This window comes from Aotus nancymaae, unplaced genomic scaffold, assembly GCF_030222135.1.
Source record: "Aotus nancymaae isolate 86718 unplaced genomic scaffold, 86718_ANA_hifiasm-v0.15.2.pri h1tg000138l, whole genome shotgun sequence".
NCBI lineage: Eukaryota > Metazoa > Chordata > Mammalia > Primates > Aotidae > Aotus > Aotus nancymaae.
Genome location: NW_026988553.1, coordinates 630,032 through 649,199, shown reverse-complemented (window position 1 = coordinate 649,199; position 19,168 = coordinate 630,032). Strand labels below are relative to the sequence as shown.

General features: G+C 48.8%; 1 protein-coding gene across 1 annotated transcript; it reads right to left on the bottom strand.

The window, feature by feature from the left end:
• Nucleotides 1–1,758: 1,758 nt before the first annotated feature.
• Nucleotides 1,759–8,565, bottom strand: FATE1 (fetal and adult testis expressed 1). The gene is made up of 5 exons (XM_012477352.2): nucleotides 8,324–8,565; nucleotides 7,200–7,327; nucleotides 3,392–3,498; nucleotides 2,904–2,982; nucleotides 1,759–2,262 (listed from the first exon to the last, which is right to left on the bottom strand). The coding sequence occupies exons 1-5, from the start codon at nucleotides 8,427–8,429 to the stop codon at nucleotides 2,131–2,133; spliced, it is 552 nt and encodes a 183-aa protein (XP_012332775.1). The 5' UTR covers nucleotides 8,430–8,565; the 3' UTR covers nucleotides 1,759–2,130.
• Between the last annotated feature and the right edge of the window lie 10,603 nt (nucleotides 8,566–19,168).

Sequence of the window (19,168 nt, the reverse complement as noted above, 5' to 3'; positions counted from 1 at the left end):
TACGAACACTCAGGTCTCAAGGGCAGACCCAGCCCCACCTGGCTGCAGCCTCCTCTTCCTCTGAGCTTCCCTGTGAAGCCTGACTGGGTAGGAGACAGGGGCACCCCGGGGTAGACGGTGTGAGGGCTGGCCTTGTGGCAGTGGGAACACTGGGCTGACGGCAAGAAGTTGCACGTGCTGTCCTCGCTCTGTCTCCCTGCTTCCCTTAACACTCCTCTGCATCTTGGGCCCTGGTCTGTCCTGAGGCTGCAGGAAGGGGAAAGGCGGCCTGCAAGGAGGTCCCCCAGTCTTCCATCTAGCCCATGGGTGACTCCTGGGGCTCCAGGGCCTATTTGCAGGGGACAGGGAACACCCCTGGTACTCCCCGATCCTCTTGGCTGTCTCGGCCAGAAGCGTTCATAGCTGGGTGCTGCTGTTTCCCCACTCTGCAGAGGGGCTTCCAGTGGCACTTGATTACCTCTGTGTGCTCTGGGACCAATGAGAGAATCCCCAAAGTGTTTCTTTCCTAGGTGTCCTTTCTCTGCTTTGAGCAGGACCCAGGCTCCAGGGGCCACGTGCCCAATGTCCCACAGGGCTGACAGGAGGCCCTGCATCCTCATCTTAGAAGTATTACAAGTCCCGGAGTGTCAGGTGTGGAAGAATCCCCTCAGTGTATAGGAGCCCACTGAAAACCAGAGAAAGAGGTGGAGCAGGGGCAGAGCAGGCTGTGGGACTCAAGCTTCTCCCTCTCCCTCTCCCCATCCCCTAACTTCCCTCCCTCTGCCGCTCTGTATCTCTCTGTCTCTCTCTCTCTGCCTCCCGATTCCTCCCTCCTTTCTTCTCTCCCCACTCCGCTTCTCTCTCTGTCTCTTCTCTATTTCACATACACACACACACACACACACACACACACACACACACAGACATGTTCATCTCATACCTAGTGATTAGCAGACTCCCCCATCTTTATAGATGGAGAATCCTTGACAGATTTGGGGTATTAGGGAAGGTGCACTTAGCAACTAAAGCCAATGAGAAAGTTCTGGGTCCCCACCCCCAGAGACACGTGTGTCAGTCCCTTGGTCCCAGAAAAGGGATTGCAGCTGTTCCGCAGGCCTCCTGCTGCCAAGCATATGTGCACTGCGGTCAGGCCCCCACATGGCAGGCAACACTCTGCACCTCTCAGGCTCGGTCCCACTGGACGACCCAGCTATCCACCCTGCCTGAGGTGAGCTTCAAGGACTGTGGACCCAGCGTGTGTGGTGGATAGGGTGGTGGGTATGTGGTGGGTATGTGTAGCTCCCATTCAGACTCCAAAACTGAGGCAGGACCTTATCTCCAGTGAGTCTGTCTGCAGGAGGCCGGTGGAGTCCTAGCGTAGGACTCAGGAGAACTCACAACAGAACTCACACCCAGGCCGTGTCTCACTGGATGACCCAGGGATGTGTTTCCCCTCTCTGGATTTCAATTTTGTCCTGGGCAAATGAGAAGGTTTCTGGTCCCTTTCGGGAGAGTTCCTCTGATTGCATCCCTGCAACACAACCCAGACATGCTCCCAGAACCACACCCCCACAAGCACTCATTGGCATGAGCCCAACAGGAAGAATTTTGCAAAGCTGGGGCTAGGGACGGTGAGGCTGGAGAGGTGAAAGGGAGGAGGGAACCAGGGCCCCTGGGGCAACTGCAGAGGCTCAGTCCCAGCCACAGGGTCTTTGTGAAGAGGAGCTGTTCCCCAGATGAGTTACCACAGCCACAGGTTTTTGCTGCTATTGCTGAACTTTTATTGAGCATGCTGTCTGTGCAGAGACTTGTGCGTGAAGTGGAAGCAAACAAGGGAGCAAAGTGAAGCCACGTCCCTGCCCACAGGGGCTGGAACAGAGGGCCACTGGGGTCAGGTGTTACTGTGGGGCCCAGATGCCGCCATGCTTTTCATCCTTCAGACGGTGTCATCTCAGCTCAGGCAGTCCTCCTCCACTTTGCAGCAGCCAGGACCTCCCAAAGCTGTGGCCTGGCCTCCCCAGGCAGGGTGCCTAACCAGACTTGAAAAATGGCCCTGATGCTGCCTGGGGGATGGGCAAGGTCGGCCAGGGAAGAGGAAAGAAAAAAGGAGCAGCAGGGAGGGTTCCAATGCGTAGGCCTAGCTTGCTGCGATCACTGGTGCATACACAGCCACAGGGTGGCAATGCTGGCTGACACCAGCAAGGTGAAGAGCAGGGTCTCCCTCTGACGCCAGGCGGCGTCCTGCTCCTCCAGGGCACGCAGACGCTCACTGATGGCACACAGCTGCAGAGGAGTCAAAGGCAGGGCTGCTGAGCAAGGCTCTTCTCCCGAAGCCCACAGCACAGCCACGGGAAAAGCATAAAGTTAGAGCAAGAAGGGGCTTGGCTGCCCTCTGGCAGTGGGGCGGGGAGCACCCCTAGTAAGAAGCAGGGGCCTGGGCCTGGCCCATGGGATGCAAGATCTGGCTGCTGCATCTGCAGGCACCACTTTTGCCTTCTCCCCTGATGTTCACTTCCATTCTCTGAAAGAGGCAGCCCATTCCAGCCAGGGAGCCAAGGAAGGAAGGGTCTTCTCCTGAGAAGGTCTGGGTTTTGTTTGAACAAAGGCGACCCCTCTCTCAGACCCTTGGGCACCACTCTGTCCCTGGACATAGAACCCTTATCCTTGTATGTTCCCTCTTCCTCCACCTTTTCTCTGCCCCTACTCTCTGCCAGCATCTCAGGGACAGCAGTAGGTTTGAGATTGGACATTTACGTGGGGTGTCAGAGCCATGGAGCTGGGGAGAAAGAGGAAGGGAACCTGTCCCACCTCCAGCAGTAAAGGGAAAGATAACTGTAAGGGACTACAGGACCCCAGCTGTCAAGCCCTGACAACTCCAAGGCACCGCGATTCTCCCTGCACCCACCAATTGGGTCCCTCCTCACCTGTCTTTTGATGATTTCCATCTCCAGTCCATTGAACTCTTCCAGGCCAGTCTCCACCACTGTACCTGTCTCTGGGTTGCTGGGAGAGAAAAAAGACAGAGGGTCAGAGCTGCTGGTGGTCCCTGGCAAGGCCTGGCAGGGAGCACAAGAAGGCAGTGAGGGCAACAGGTAATATCAGGATCTTTTGGGCAAAGACTCTATCAGCCTCCAGTCCTCTTCCATCGTAAAGAAGGCCTATGGCCGTGAGGGCTGGAAGTCACCCTGAGCTAGCCTGAGCCAGCCTGACGCAGCCCAGCTCAGCCCAGCTTGGCTGGGCTGCAGAGCACTGGGATGACCCAAATGGGCTTGGAGCCAGGGTGCTCAAGGTCTCTGGCAAGGAGGTCCTCCAGGCCCTCAGAACTCCTTCCTGGCCAGGCTGCTCACCAGCCCTCCTGCCCCATTCAGGGACGTGTCTGAGTAGCCAGGCCCCACAGACCCCCAGCTCTTACCGATCATGATGGAATCGTATGCCTTGGAAACTACCAGTGCACTCCTGGAAACGGGCATCCCCATGGCCTGATTCTCTCAGCATTCTGAGAATTGGCAGCTGGGACCCCTGAAGAAAGAAATGATCAGTAAGGTAGCCTGCCCACCCCCACATGAGTGGCTTCTCCAGTTTGCCCAGAACAAGTGGTGCACCCCATGGGGAGTCATGTGGTGCCTGACCTCTGGAAGCAAGGGCTGGCAGCTTCAAGACATTAGGAAAGCTTGGGAACCCCACACATTGGCTACTGGCTGCCATCCCACCTGCACCGTGGTCCTCGGTAGCTATTGCTCACCCAGGCAAGCTGTGGCAAAAGAAGAGCAGTAACAGGGGTCCCTGTCCTCTGCAAGAACTTTCACGTGCAGACATTAGCTGAGAGGCTGAGAAATCTACTGAAGGAGAACGTAAAACCTCAATTGGCAGTCCAGGCCATTGAGGCCTGGCGAGATGCCTTTACTTCCCGAGGATGTCAGGGCTAAGGCTAGAACCCCGGCTACTGGGATAGCATCAACTGCTCTGGGCAAGCTCGGCCATCCTTGTGGCTTTCATTTTTATCCATCTGCCAATGACACCCTAGCTTGTACATGTATGGCCCAGGGCTATCTGATGCCTTTGAAAAGTCAGTAGGGGATAGAGGAACAGAGAGTGGCTTTCGGTGCCAGATCTGCCTGGGCTCAAGTCATACTCCTAGGTTTCCAGTTCGAGATGAATATTTCACAAGCTGCCTATTTAACACACACCACATGCCAGGGACCATGCCATCTAAGTCCTTACCAATACAAGTGATTGATTCCTCATCACAACCCTGTGAAATGATACCATTATCATCCCATTTTGAAAGTAGGGGAAAATGAAACACAGAGAGATTAATTAACTTGACCAAGACACACAGCTAGTAAGTAGCAGAGCAGTAACTTGAACCCAGGACATTTTAGTCCAGAGGTTATACTCTTAACCATTAAAGTATGATGTCTCTTATATGTAACACTCCTTCCTGTTAAGGCTACATTAAGTGCCAGTGAAGACAGTAAAACAGTATAAACCTATAAGAAAGAAGAAAACAACATGAGAGGCCTTAGCCAATGAAAGAATTCCATAAAATTGTGGAATCCAGGAAGTGTCCATGGAGAAACCAGGCCTTAGTGTGGACGGGAAGGAGATGGGGCTCAGCTGACAGGGGGAGCCCCAGCCAGCAGCATCCAGAGAGGAACTAGACCTGCAAGGACAATGGCAGCATATCACAAGAAAGGAGGGAAGGGTGGAAAACAGGGACTTTAACTAAAGATCTGTGTATGAAGCAGTCATCCACACTTCTTACCTCTGGCTGGCAGCCAGGCACTTACCCCATGCCAAAACCTGAACCAAATGAATAAGAAAGCTGGGGTGAAAGTGACACAAAATAAAACCCTCTTCATTGTGGCAGGGCTCAGGGTGCCCCACATGACAGCCAGTTCCTTACACACTCATCCTGCTGAAGTGGAACCTGCCCTTTGAGAGGCCTGACCAAGGCACACAGAGTCCTGGGTTAGCCCTTCCATTTGCCTCATTCTTCCAAAAAAAATAGACGACTGAGGCTCACCGGTCACTGAGAAAGATCTGCGGATCAATTTCTGTGTAAAAGATTTTCATAGGAATTTTGCCACTACACTCTGTCTGTTGCAATAATGCAAAATTAATCTTTCTCCAGAGGGGCACACAGATATTGGTGGAACTTCTTTATGAACAGTAGTTCACCCTCACAATATTTTATTTTCTTTAGATACTTCAAAAATAGCATCAAAAACATAATGGGTATTAGGGAGACCCCATGACTATAATCACTTGACTTTCCTATAAATTGGAATCAGAAGGCTAAAAAAATATATTTGAGAGATTTGAAGGCAAAAAATAAAAATAAGGATGGCTGGATTTTGTTTGTTTGTTTCTCTCTGTTAATCATTTCAAAAAATGTTACTTTTATTTCCATGTAACTTTAAAGGCACGCTACTTTTTTCCGAGTCAACAGGATAGCATTTTTAACTTTTCTCGCCTTTGCATATTATGGTTCTCCTAGAGGCAGTTCCATTAACTGTTTTATTCAAAAATAAAGGAATAAATAAATAGAATTAATAAATTAGATTTCCTAATTCTAAATTTCTAAATTGAATTTCTAAATTCAATATAAGCGTATATTTTCAAACAGTCTACCTCTAGCCCTCATAACCAGCTTTAATTAAACCAGAGATGATATCCCCCCTAGTCTCAGACATGAGTGGCTTGCAGGAGCCTGACCTCCTGGAGCAACTTGATTTGACTTCTGTCTTTGGACACAGGAAGCCAACTCAACATCTGACTTATTTTTATTCCCAGGAAATCTGTAAACCTGGAAGCTTTTTTTCTCAGTCTTCCCTGGGGCCACCCAACAAATCATTTCAGCAATGAAGTCTCCCTCCCTCTCCAACCTTATTGCCCTTTCCCAGTAACTTCCAAACTTTACTGTGGTAACAGTAAAAAGCACCATTTTCTAAAATTTTCTTAATTTTCCCTTATCCACCTGAATGTGGTGAAAAGCACTGGCTACAGAATGATGGGATTCGTGATTCCCTAAAACAGTCAGGTCTCCCTTCTCTCCAAAATAAATGCCTTTTTCAGTATCATTTGCAACAATGTGGCCAGCATCTTTCTAGAACATTCAACATCCACAGTGAATGTAGCTTAAAGAATCAGCCACAGAACCATGGGACTCACATGATTTCCTGGAGCAGTCAATCCTCCCTCCCTCTCCAATCCTGTTGCCTTTTCCCAGCAGCCTTTGCAGCAGCATAACAATTTTTCTAAAACTTTCCCTTACCCACAACGAATGTAGCTAGCTAAAAGGATTGGCTACAGAACTGTGGGACTCACCCAATTCTCCAGAAGAGTCAGGATTCCCTCTCCCTCCAAAATGACTGTTTTCTCAATATCATTTGCAGCAGTATAGCCACTATTTGTTCTAGAATATTTCTTCACCCATACTGAATGTAGCTTAAAAGCATTGGCTACAAAATGGTCAGATTCACTTCACTGGATTTCTTCCTTTCTTCCTTCCTTCTTTCTTTCCTCCCTCTCTTTCTTTCTTTCTTTTGACAGAGTCTCGCTCTGTTGCCCAGGCTGGAGTGCAGTGGCACGATCTTGGCTCACTGCAACCTGTGCCTCCTGAGTTCAAGCGATTCTCATGCCTCAGCCTCCTGAGTAGCTGAGATTACAGGCATGTGCCACCATGCCCAGCTAATTTTAGAATTTTCAATAGAGATGGGGTTTCACCATACTGGCCAGACTGGTCTCGAACTCCTGGCCGCAAGTGATCTGCCCGCCTCCTCCTCTCAGAGTGCTGGGATCACAGGCATGAGCCACCATGCCAGGCCACTTGACTGGATTTCTTCACAGCCAGAAAGCATAGGAGCCTCACCTGACTTATTGTGTGTATACACACACGTGTACCACACACATAATTTTAAATACAGGAAAGCATTATTTCACACAGTAGATTCACAAAGTAAAGTATTTATGTACTCCCCAAGCAATATTTGTTTCAGGAATTCCAAATTCCCAAGGTTGAACCTCTAGTACAGGAAAGGATGACCGTGACCTTTAACTGGACCTTCCTTTCCTCATTTGCCAGCTTGGAACACAGGAGCTTCCTCCTCCTCCCAAGTCAATGTCTAGCCCTGACTGACCTGGTGAGGCTAGAGCCCCTACGAACAGTACTCCCAACCCCAACCTGGCCACCATATGCTGAGGACCCCATACAGTACCATTTTCTTGTGCCGGGTGGCAGTCATATTCCAAACTGCTTTGGCTGCAGCAGAGCCAGCAGCTTTTGGTTCCAACTTCTGCCTCTTCTGGGATACATCCAGGGACCGAGATCCATGCTCCATCACTTCTAGAGAGAAGAACAGAGGCCCCAGGAGCACCCATAGAAGTTATACCAGGGCTTCTTGGACACAAAACACACCAAAAAAGAAGACGGAGTCCCCAGCCTTCTTGGGAATCACTCAACACCCATTCAACACTACCCATCAGCGGATCCCAGGCTTCAGTTTGTTCATCTGTTCAAAAGTTAATCAAGCATTTCCTGAGGGCTGAGCTCAAGACTAGGTTACTCTGTAGTCACTTAGAAAGTAATGATCAAGAACAAGATTCCAGCTCTCAAAGAACTGACCATCTGTTTGTGTATAACGGGGAATGGCAGGTGTAAAGCAGAAAGTAATCTATCCTCGCAAATGCAGACAGAGAGACACAGGCTCCACAAACGATCAAAACATGGTAACATAGTAGAAGGAAAGGGCTCCCTCTAAAAAGTAGGAGACAACAATTGAGGCAGGGACCTGAAAGAAACCAAGGACCCAGCTCTGGGAAATTGAGGGAAAGCACATTCCAGACAGAAGAAACAGCAAATACAAGGTCTTTGGGGAAGAAGCAGGCTTGGAGCATTGTAATAACAAACATAAATGCAGCGTGATCTTGGTCCTTTTGTGAGCTATAGAAATGATATTTTCTGTCTATATCATAGCATGAAATGTTTTGAGGAGGCTGATACTATCTTATAGATCATGGAGTTTGGACTTTCCTCCAAAGGGCAGGGAAATGAATTAGAGCATTGGGAGACAGAATTGATCTCTGGTCTTGTAATTCGAGCTCTTTGAGTATTTTGCAACAGACACTGTGGTGGCTTGGACAAGGGGGAGACAGTGGGAAAAATGCTCCCTTTTCCCCTACCTCCCTTATCATCAACCCACAAATCCTTGAAGCCCCCCAACACACACATGTGCAAACACTTCCTTTCACACATGCACCTTTTCCAACACACACATGCACACATATAGACACGTATTTACACAGTTGGCTGTATCCAAGGGGTATTTTAGGGGATCCTCACCTGCTATCACCAGGTGCTCTTGGTCTTGCCCTTGGCTTCCATGATTCAGTTCTTCAGCCAGGGACATTTCCATCTCCTCCCTGGTGCTGATAGGACCTCCTGCCATCACACCAGCTGTTCACTTGTAAGCAATGGCTAAAAATGTGCAGGGTGCCAGAAACAGAGGAGTCACACTCAGAAAATCACCTCTTCCAGGGACAGGAGCTCAAGGAATATATAGTAGGACCTGGGGGTGGAGCCACTCTCCCTCTCTAGGCTCAGGCCTTGGACTCAGTACCTTCTGTTCCCATTGTATCTAATTGGCTGGGTCCATGGTGTTCTCCCCTGCTACTCTGTAAGCAACTTAGAAGAGATACAACTCCAAGCCTTTGCCTGTAAGAACTGCTTTGGCTCATGGATCTCCAGATTTAGCTCATGGGGGATCCCACCATCATTTCTAGGCAGAGGCAAGGATTGGCACAGGGTCCAAGAGCCAGGCAGTGGCCACAGCAGAGTTAAGTCCCAGCAATCCAGGCCATACCATGCCTTCAAAAGGGATTCTCTGGAGAGCATATCCTACCTCCCATATCCAGAGTCTCCAAAAACAGGAGGTAGCCTTTTTCTGAAGTAGGTCAGCCCAGGCAGGAGCCATGAGAACCAAAGGAGGGAAGGGTAAGAGAGGTGAGACATGACTGCAGCCACTAGAACCCCCAGGGGCCTCAGGCCCTGCACCTGCTAAGTTCCAATTCTCCCTCAGCTTCCCTACTGACTAGACCACTGTGATGGTCAGGCTTATGAGTCACCTGGGCCAGGCACTAGTCCCTGGTGATTCCATCAAACACCGTCTAGGTGTTGCTGATGAGGCATTTTGTAGCTGTGATTGGCATCTACAACCGGTGGACTTGAAATAAAGTAGACTCATCCTCGATGATGTGGGTGGGTCTCACACAATCAACGGAGAGGCCTGAAGAGCAAAGGTTTCCCAGAGAAGAGGCAATTCAACCCCAAGACTGCAGGGTCAACTTCTGCCTGAGTCTCCAGCCTGCCGGCCTGTCCTGCAGATTTCAGACTTGCCAGCCCCACAATCGCATAAGCCAGTTTCTTAAAATCTACCTATCTACCCATCTATCTATATATTAATATCTATTTATCTAATCTACAGTTGATTCTATTCTTTTCTTCTGGAGAACCCTGACGGATGAGGTAGGATTTGATGCTTCAGTCTTGAGGCTGAGTCTCCAGCCTGCCGGCCTGTCCTGTACATTTCAGACTTGTGAGTCCCACAATCGCATAAGCCAATTTCTTAAAATAAATTTCTGTATATTTGTGCATACGCAGATACATACATACATACATACATACATACATACATACATACATCCTATCAGTTCTGTTTCTCTGGAAAACCCTGATTGCTACAACTACCAATGGTGAACCCTTCATTCTAGGAAACAACCCCCGAGCCCCTGGGGGAATAGGAGGCTATTTGTAAAAGGAACCAGGACAGGTTTGTAAAAGTTTCCTTTTACAAATAGCCTCCTCTTCCCCCAGAGTCCCTGGGCCAAGTGGGAGGAAGAGGCGGAAGAAAGGAGGAAAAGAGGGAGGGAGGAAGGGAGGAAGGGACATGGGAAGGAAGGGAGGGAGAGAGAAGAACAGAAAGGAAGGGGCCAGGACTAGCTGAGATAGGGCTGCACGGTCTGAGACTGACTGCCCCCTGCCCCCATCTCACCTGTCCAGTGCTGGGGCCGAGCTCTTGGGAAGCAGAGCTGATGTAGTCCCTGCCTGCATTCCTGGGGGCCCCAAAGAAGCCCTTCTCAGCTCCAGTGGAGCAGCTGCGATGAAATTTGAGCTTTCTGGAGGGCCACCTTGGAAGCAGAGAAACTGCGGAGAGTGCTCAGCTCAGTGGGATTCAGGAGCCTGGGAAACCCAGCCACGGTTGCCATATTGAGCAAATGAAAGTACAGGTACCAAGTACATTTAAATTTCTGGTAAACAACACATCATTTTTAGTGTAAGTATACTCCCTTGTACACTAACCTTTGGGACATATTTACACTAAAAAATGATTCATGGGTTGATCTGACATTAAAATTTAGCTGCATAGCCTGTAGTCTATCTGACAATTCTATCTCACTGTCACCTCAAGGTTTTACCTTTTGCAAATCTCTCCCTTCTTTGGGTCTCAGTATTTCCCCATGGACAATGGGACTAACAATCCCCTCCCTACAGGTGGCTGGATGGTGAGGAGTACTGAGAAGTCAGCAAAGCTAGAGAAGTGTGGGTGCTGGCTTGCCACAGGGCCTTGAGCTATGGAGGCCAGATTTCTGTTTAGCTGCCAACTGGCCTTGGCCTGGTAGGGCTTGTTGGGCACAGGGGCACAGGGGCACAGTGCACAGGCTCATGTGGAGGCACTGCCCCCTGGTGGCATAGGAATCATAGGAATCCACCACCTAAAGCCAAGCAAAAAGGGTGGGAGACTTCCTTCCGAATCCCTGAACCCCCAGTGCCACTCAGAAACCCCAACACCTCACCACCTTAGCATGCCTGCCTTTCTTGGATTGAGTGACAAGGACAACTTGGAGGTGAGAGAGAGTTTGCTGTGTGCCTCTGAACTTGTCTCTTCGCATGTTAGCTAATTATAATTTCATAATTATAATCTACATGGTAATCTCCTTTTGAAATGGTCCTAAATTCGCACTCCAACCATTCTGAAAAGTCCCCCACCCCACAGTCTGGGTGCTAACCTCAGGGTCCCACAGGACTAGAGCTCCTGGGATACAGAGGAGACCTTTCAGATCTTACACAGTGCCTGGGTCCAGGAAGATGGCACATGGCCAAGTGCACATGACAGGCTGCAGAGCCCTAACACTCCAGCAGAAGGCTCTGCTCACCCAGAGATTCGACAGATGCTTCTTTATAGGGGAAGGAAGGGTCCAGAACACATCTGGCTTGTATGTGTGTAAGTTTGCAGTGTGCAGTGTTTTACACAAATGATATGTAACGTCTGAGGTGTGTGCCATTCTGCAACTTATTTTTTCAAGTGAACCATGTGTCTTGGGGATCTCTCCGCGTCAGAACAAATCTACCTCATTTCTTCTCAATCCAGCAAAGCATTTCCCTACACAGCTGCCTCCCTTACTCCTGTATTGACTTGCTCGTGGATATTTTGGGTGTCTAGAGCTTTTTTACTTTTATAAACAATGTAGTGCTGAGCATTCCTGAACATATCTCTCTGCACACGTATGTAAATATGTCTGCACAGCAGGTGCCTAGAAGTGAAATTGTGGGGTTTTAGGGTATGTGTGTTGATGATTTTGACCTATATGGACCAATATTGTCTAAGGACACTCCGAAGAGGCTGCACAAAGCGAGGCCTCACCTAGAAGAAGAAAGTGCGTGTTTCTTCCCAGCTTGATAAACAGAAATATTATGCAACTATTTAAAAGGCATAATGAGTGAAAAATTGTGTCTATCTCATTGTTGCTTTAATTCATATTGCTTTAATTATGAATAATCCTGGCAATTTTTCATATGTTTATCGATCTTTTATATTTCTTTCCCATGAACTGTCTGCTGGAGGGCTTGGATCTTTATTAAAATAAGAGCTGTTTTATTACCAGAGAAGAATAAGACAAAAGCTCACTCTCTTTTCAAGCTAAGTATCTCCAAAGGAAACATATCATCTTTTTCCCTAAAGGTGATTGTGAGCACAGAGCCTCCACTGAGGACCAAACAAATCCAGTTAATTGCAAGCACGCTTTTGCTGAAACCTAGAGGGCATCCAGCCACCCATGGAGCAGGTGTCCAATTCAGGCTGCTGTCTGTCTACCTGCCCATCTACCCTTATGTCTGTCTGTCTTCCCTGCCTGCCCCCAGCCAGCCTGATCACCTGCCTCCACCAGTGCCTTCCAAACAGTAGCTTCTTCCAGCTGTTCAGTCAGCTGAGCACTCTGCTCCAATTCCCAGCGGCTCAGGGTCACATCACTGTGTGCTCCCTGCTCCCGCCTCCCTTTCAAGCAGCAGCAGGAGATGGCAGGAACCCAGCCTAAAGTCAGAACATCTGTGAGTGACTCATAGTCTTGCCACTGGAGCATCTTAGGCAAGTTACTTCACCTGCTTGGACCCTCAGTTTCGCATCATCACATGGAAGATGGAGCTAAAAACCAGTTTCAGGGAGATGTGTTGGGCACTACCTGGGCTTCAAGGCAGACTCTAGCTTTGATTCATCCAGAGCTGTTCTACTCTTACACTTTCTTATATTGGGGCTTTGTGTAAGAGGTCATTCAAGCCAAATGTCTTGAAGGAAAGTAAAAAAGCCATTGCGTGTGATGACTTCTTATCTACCAGCCCTTCTCAGAGCCCAGTCTCAGGCAGCTACAGCCCAAACCCAAGCAAATGGGTGCACCCGGATCTTCCAGGAAGCTGAGAACTTCCTCTCGGCTTGTTAATGAACCTTATGGACCTGTAAACAATTCTGCTTCCTGCTCCTGGAAGCAGCTGGTACTGAGATCATCCCTGGAGCCCCAAAGCCCTCCCTAGCCAGAGAGGAAGGGGAAAGGGGACGAGCAGAATCTTGCATCTCTCCCTTCTCTCCTTAAAGAGGCAGGAAGGACAGACAGAAAGACACAGGATTAAACTGCAGGGACTATAGCTGGCCCAGGGAAGGAAGGCCACCTTGTGAGCAGAGAGAGGAAAATAAAAAGTAGCAGGGCCTCCTGGGGCAGCCTTTAGGACCCACTCTCCATGGGGACAGGGCTACCTCAATTTCCAGCTTTCTGTCTTGAATCAAGATTGACTGTGTGCTGGATACTGGGGATGGAGATGAGGTCTCTGTCCTCACAAAGTTCCTGCTCTAGTGAGCCGAGAGAAGCAAATGGACAGGAAGGAAGTCCATCTGTCTGTAGGGACAGTAGCAGGAAGTTGTTTGTGTGGTGGCCACGCCCTTAACCCTGCTGCACTCTGCCTGACTGGGAGTGTGGTGAGTGCTCTCTAGAGCTTGGCAAACCTAAGACGGAGGGGATCCAGTCCTCCAGGCTTAGGGGTCCAGAGGCCATACTGCTATGCCTCTGGGTTACTTCAGAACAGCACCTCAAGGTCTCCCCTGGGAAAGAAAGGCTCCCTCAGCAGCTCAGGTGGAGCTGCAAACAGCTCAGGGTAATTGTTGTTGGTTGACTGCCCTAGGGACAACTCAAGACCACCCTGCATGTGACAAAGAGCAGCATCCAGAAACAGGGGAAGCTCGTCTCCTAGTGAAGCTAGCTGCTGTCACTGCCTGCTCCTTCTTTGGCCTTCTCCTTTTGTCTTCACTGGCCCAAGAAATCCTTCCCCCAAAAGCTGGAAGCAGGTTCAGAGACCCAGAGGATTTGTTACCTACTTATCTGTCATACTGTGGCCTGGCGTCACCCTGTCCGCCAGCTGAGAGGCCAGGGCACTTTGCTCTTGTGTCCAGAGAACACTTGGAGCTGGTAGGGAAGAGCCTCTTTCCTGATCCCCAAGAAGGGGTACTGGACAAGGTGACCCAGCAAAATTCTCAGCCTTGGCTATGTGACTCCTCAGATCAAAATGCATCTGCTTTAATTGTTTCCATGCCCAATGACTGAACTGTGATGTGTATGTAAAAATCGGGAGACTCTGAGGCCAAAGGAAGAGAAATGTGGTCCAAAGCCTCAGACACTGAACTGCTCGAAACACAAGCAGCTGCCCCTCCAAGCTGGAGAAAGATGTTGGAGAGGAAGAAAGACGGCCCAAGGTAGGAAGCACAGCCCTGAGAAGCTGCATGGGTTTCTGTGGGGTTTTTTTTGGATTTTTTTGTTTGTTTTATTTTCAGACAGGAAACTAATGACAGGTGTTCCCATGTATGAAGTGGATACTCTTCCCAGTACTCCCCCATTTTGCAGATGGAAAATCTGGACAGTGCTGGGCAGAGAGAGCTGAGATATGACCCAGTTCACTGATTCAGTGACAAACCAAGGTCATCACATTAACACTCCAGGGTCCTCGTTAGACCAAGAGGAGGTCCCAAGGAGGAGGTGGCTCCAGAGAATTTCAGAAAACATCCTCCATCCGCTATTCTACTCTGACCTGCCCTTCACTCTTAGAAGACAGAGACCAACAGAGACCTTGTCTGCTTTGTTTCCTGGCCCCTCAGCCCTTAGCGAGCTGCCTGGCATATTAGAAGATGACTAAATAGTGGTTGGATTGGAATGATCTGAATGTTAAAAAACAAAACAATCCCCCTTTATCATCTTGTCTCATTACGCTAAACTTTCTCTCCTCCTGGAAGTGTTGCCTCCCAGGCATCCCGCTGCTCATTCTAGTCTGGCTTCTTCAGTCACCTTGGAAATGAAACCATTCCTTGCCAAGGTCACCAATGACCGCCTGATGGCTCCAGCCAATGAGTTCAGTTTGGCCTCCACCTTCCTTGGCATCTTGAAAGCACTTCACATCATTGTCCACTATCTCCTTCTAGAAATACTCTAGTCCTTTGGTTTTCAGGGCTTCATACTCCAACGCTTTTCCTCCCACTTGTCTGGCCTCCCTCCTGGGCCATTGTGGTCCACACTCAAGACCCTTATTGTTTTTCTGGGGCCTCAAGCAATTCTTATCTCTCCTGCCGCAGCCTGGGCCTCCCTCCTCAACTACACTCAAATGTACTGTACACCACGCATGCAACATGTCAACTCAAACCTGTGGCCTTTTGCTCCCCTAAACCTGCTCCTCCTCGACTGTGACCCTTCCCAGGGAATAGCCCTACCATCTACTCTACTGTCTGAGCCCCTAAACCTGAGAGTCATCTGAGATTACTCACTACCCTTTCCCAATGCAATCAGTCCCCATACATGGTTCTACCTCCTGAATAGAGAATTGAGTGTTTTTTCCAATGTGATGCAAAGATCCCCTGCAGAAGAATCAATTGAATGATTTGGCCACAATGCAGATTCCTGGCCTAACCATGGACTCAAGGTATCAGACTCTGAGGTTGGGGTCTGGAGATCTGCATTGTAAACAATTAGATGATCCTGTGCCTATCAAAGTTTGAGCAAAATCCTTCTCAACAGTCTATTTTTCTTTATATCTTCTGTCATCAGCCTCATCTATCCCATCACCATCTCTTTCCTGGGAGATAGCAATAACCTGACCTCCCTGACTTCTCTTATTCTTCAGCTTCTGCAACCTATTTTCGACATGGCCAGCAGAGCATGCCTGGCCATGCCCTCTTGCTCCTTAAGGCACCACTTGGTGGCCTCCCTTATCACTAGAGTGAACACTACAGTTCTCAACGCTGCCTAAAGGACGTCACATGGGCTGACCTCTATGTATCTTGCAAATCTCATCTTGCACAGCTCTTTCCCTTCATGCTACCCTGTCTTCCATTTCCTTAAAACCAAGATGGACTTGCTGAACTCCGGGCCTCTTCACGTGCTGCCCGTCTGCCTTGCTGAATTGTCTTCCATGTTCTTTGCTTGCCTGATTCCCACCCATCCTTCACTTTGGTTGGCCATGGCTTCCTCAGGAAGACTTTCTCTGGAAGCCCACAGCCCTAGCCCCCGAGACTTCCGCTAGCATAAAGTTCATTTTACACCATTGCTGCAGCTGTTCTGATGTTTCCCCCACCCAGCTATGCCCAGAGCTCCAGTCAACCAGGACCTGCATGCCCCAGCTTGTGGAGCACCATGCTCTGCCACCACCCACACCTGTATGTCCTGTCAGCCCAAGGTGCCACCACCAATTGGCCCACCCATTGGGCTCCTGCGATTCCATGCAACCAGTCTACTATGAAATGTTACCCAGTCTCTATTTTTATAGCTCAGAAATCCTAGTGAAACTGAACCCATCCTGTGGTTTGAGCTCTTCAGAGAAAATGTTGAAAGTCAATGTCATTGGAGCTGCCGGTCTTGTGATTCCCCAAAACAAGATATTTTGTCTATAAAAACAACCTCTGGGACACAAATGTTGTATCTATTCTTCAGGCTTTGGGTTCTCACATCACTTTCCACAGAGGAACCCTGGAAGAAACATTCTGAAGCCCACTTCTCCTCTCCCAACTGACCTCTCCTGAGGAGACTTTTGACACCTGCCCCAAGTCTGTCCAGCATGGCAGGGAAGAAATTGCTTTGAGGCCTGGTTGGAGACTAACAAGGTGCCCCGCCCATCTTTGCCATCATCTCAAAGAAGCTATGATTTGACTCTTCAAGCTTTTCCAGAATGTGCATGATGTGCTCAGGTTGAAGGAAGGAGCAACAAAGAGTCCCCCTGCCTTGAGTGGAGCATTATGAGCCAAAATTTATCCCCTTAAAATTATTATATTGAAGTTGTAAACCCTCAGGATGTGAACATGTGACTGTATGAGTAATTAAAGAGTAATAAGTGGAAATGAAGTCAGTGGAGTAGGACTTAATCCAATCTGACTGTTGTCATTATAGGAAGAGGAGATTAGGAGCACCGAAAAGAACAAAGGGAAGATACTGTGAAGCCACAGGGAGAAGACGGCCATCTGCAAGCCAAGGAGACAAGCCTCAAAAGAAATAAACTCTGTCAGCACCTTGATCTCAGACTTCCAGCCTCTAGAACCATGAGAAAGCTTCTGTGGTTTAAACCCCCTAGCCTTTAGTATTTTGTTTTGGCAGCCCAAGCAAACTTGCATGGAGCTTGCGCTCTGACTGTAGAAAACAGTCAATCAACACATTTTTTAAAATTGAACACTTACTGTGATCCAGGCACTGTGCTGTGTTCTAGGGCAAAAGTGGTGAGAAAGATTATACATGGTCCCTGCCTGTATATGGTTACGTATAGGGCAGGGAGAGGAAGGGGGCATTCTGGAGGGATCTATAGTCAACACAAAACCAATGCAAAGTCACCCTTCCCCAAAAGGGACCAGCAGTGCTAGGTGCATGGTCTGGGCTGGGGCCATCAGTACAGACCTGGATTCACAGGATGCAGCCAGGACTTCCTCTCCATGAGCTCTAGGTCAAATGACATGCCTTTGCTGGCTTTGCTTCCCTCTGCTATAAACTAGGGTTAGTTATAAACTCCATATCACAAGTTTCTCAAGAGGATTCTGTCAGTCAATGCATATACAAGGGCTGGCATACACTAAGTGCTCAATAAATGCTGGCTATCATCATTTAGAATCAAAACTCAGAGATCTTCCCCACTGCCCTTCCATCCTGTCATTCCTTGTAGTCTCAAGCCAGCTGCTATGTGGGAGTGGCAGTGGTGTAGGATGAGAGGCTGGGGAGAGGGCAAGGAGAGGGACCCCACCTTCCTAAGCCACACCCTTGAACCACAGGCTCCGCCTTTCACCTGATCCCCTGTCTCTGGGGGTAGAACCATGTCTCTCTACCATCACCCCATTAAGTCCCTCCCCCGACTTGCCTTCATCTTCTACAAGCAATTCAAGTGCCTTGGCCCTAGAACCTGCAGCCTCATAGTAAATTAGCAAGGGAGGCCCAGTCCATTGGATAGTGGATAAGGGGGACTTTGAAAGCTCAGGGCGTCCCTCCTGTATTAGCTTCCTTGCATGAGCTAGCCTGGGACCCTAAGTCACTGCCTAGAACATTTGTCTCTGGCAAAACAGCCTAAAGTTCAAAACCCATGTTGAGAATATGACCCCATCTATGTGTCTGAAGGACCTTCCTTTGACTTTCCAACATCCCCAGAAGGTTAGCATCACTTAAGCCCCAGCTCTCCAAGGCCTCTGGCTGCCATTCCTGGCATTTGGGCTCCATATTCAATCCTCTAAGGAGGTTCCAAATTTCATTGTCATCGGTTGTCCCATCACCACCAGGGCCTTCCTGGTTAAAGGATGGATTACTTTCATTACTGGGGGTTGACACAACTAGCAGTTGCGACTTCCCATGGCTATCTCTCTGCATACCCACAGCTGGGAATCTCTGGGAGCTAAGACCATGTCTCCTCTGTGGAAAGGCTGGGCATCATTGCCCTCTGAACAATCCCTGACCCTTCCTTAGAACTTAGGAAGCACAAGCAGGTCAAAGCCTGAATATTGTACCCCTACCACTCCTCTCCCAGCCCTGAAACCAAGCAGGGCATCCTTCCAGAAAGGCACACCTCTGTTAGTAAGCAGGAATCATGTGACAAGGAAGTTGCTAGCTGTGATTTGTGACAGATCTTACTAACCTCATCCTAGAAGGATGGGTCGGGAGATCATCTTACACACTGAGGACAAACTTTAGGACCCAGGACATATCTACTTCCTGCTCCTGGACTGGTTTGGTCTACTTCCTTATCTACGGTCTGATCCAAAAACACCCATACCCCTTGGAAGTTTGAGAGTCAGCAGGGATCCAAGATGGATGAGGACAGGATTCAAGTGGATGCTGTTTGTTCTTTATTATTATTGTTTTCTTGTACAGAAGGAGACAAAATGTAACAGCTAAACTTAACAATTATAAAAAGAAAGAGAGAGAGAGAAATCAGAATCAAGTTTGCCTGTTGCCACCAGGCTCCAGTGAAAGGCTGACATATTGAATGTACAGATTTCCCAGCTGACAAGGGTCAATGCATGAACATGAACACAGTTTAAAGTGGTACCAAAATTAATCCATTTCACAGTAATCATTTCTATAAGCTCGGTTGCACATATCAGGGTTTCCACTGTCACAAATTCACAATGACAGAGTGAAATAGTAGACGTGTTCACACCTGGGAAAGTGGCATCTGTGAGGGGAGATGGACTGAGAAGCAAAAGCAGCTGGGGGATTTGTCCCAATCCTGAAGATCTGTGTTAATGCTGGGGCTGGGGGTGAGTGCAGGGCAGGCACTGTTCAGCAGTCAGATGTTAGTACAGTGAAACAACTGTTGAGGCATTGAGCTTGAGAGGGTGTGCTATTTGGATATCTTTGT

Bases quoted from the DNA above. Each gene is read 5' to 3' on its own strand.
- FATE1 (XM_012477352.2), bottom strand. From the start codon at position 8,429: ATGGCAGGAGGTCCTATCAGCACCAGGGAGGAGATGGAAATGTCCCTG. The intron at 7,328-8,323 runs GTGAGGATCCCC...TCTTCTCTCTAG, and splicing joins AGAGCACCTGGTGATAGCAG to AAGTGATGGAGCATGGATCT. The intron at 2,983-3,391 runs GTAAGAGCTGGG...TTTCTCTCCCAG, and splicing joins ATACGATTCCATCATGATCG to CAACCCAGAGACAGGTACAG.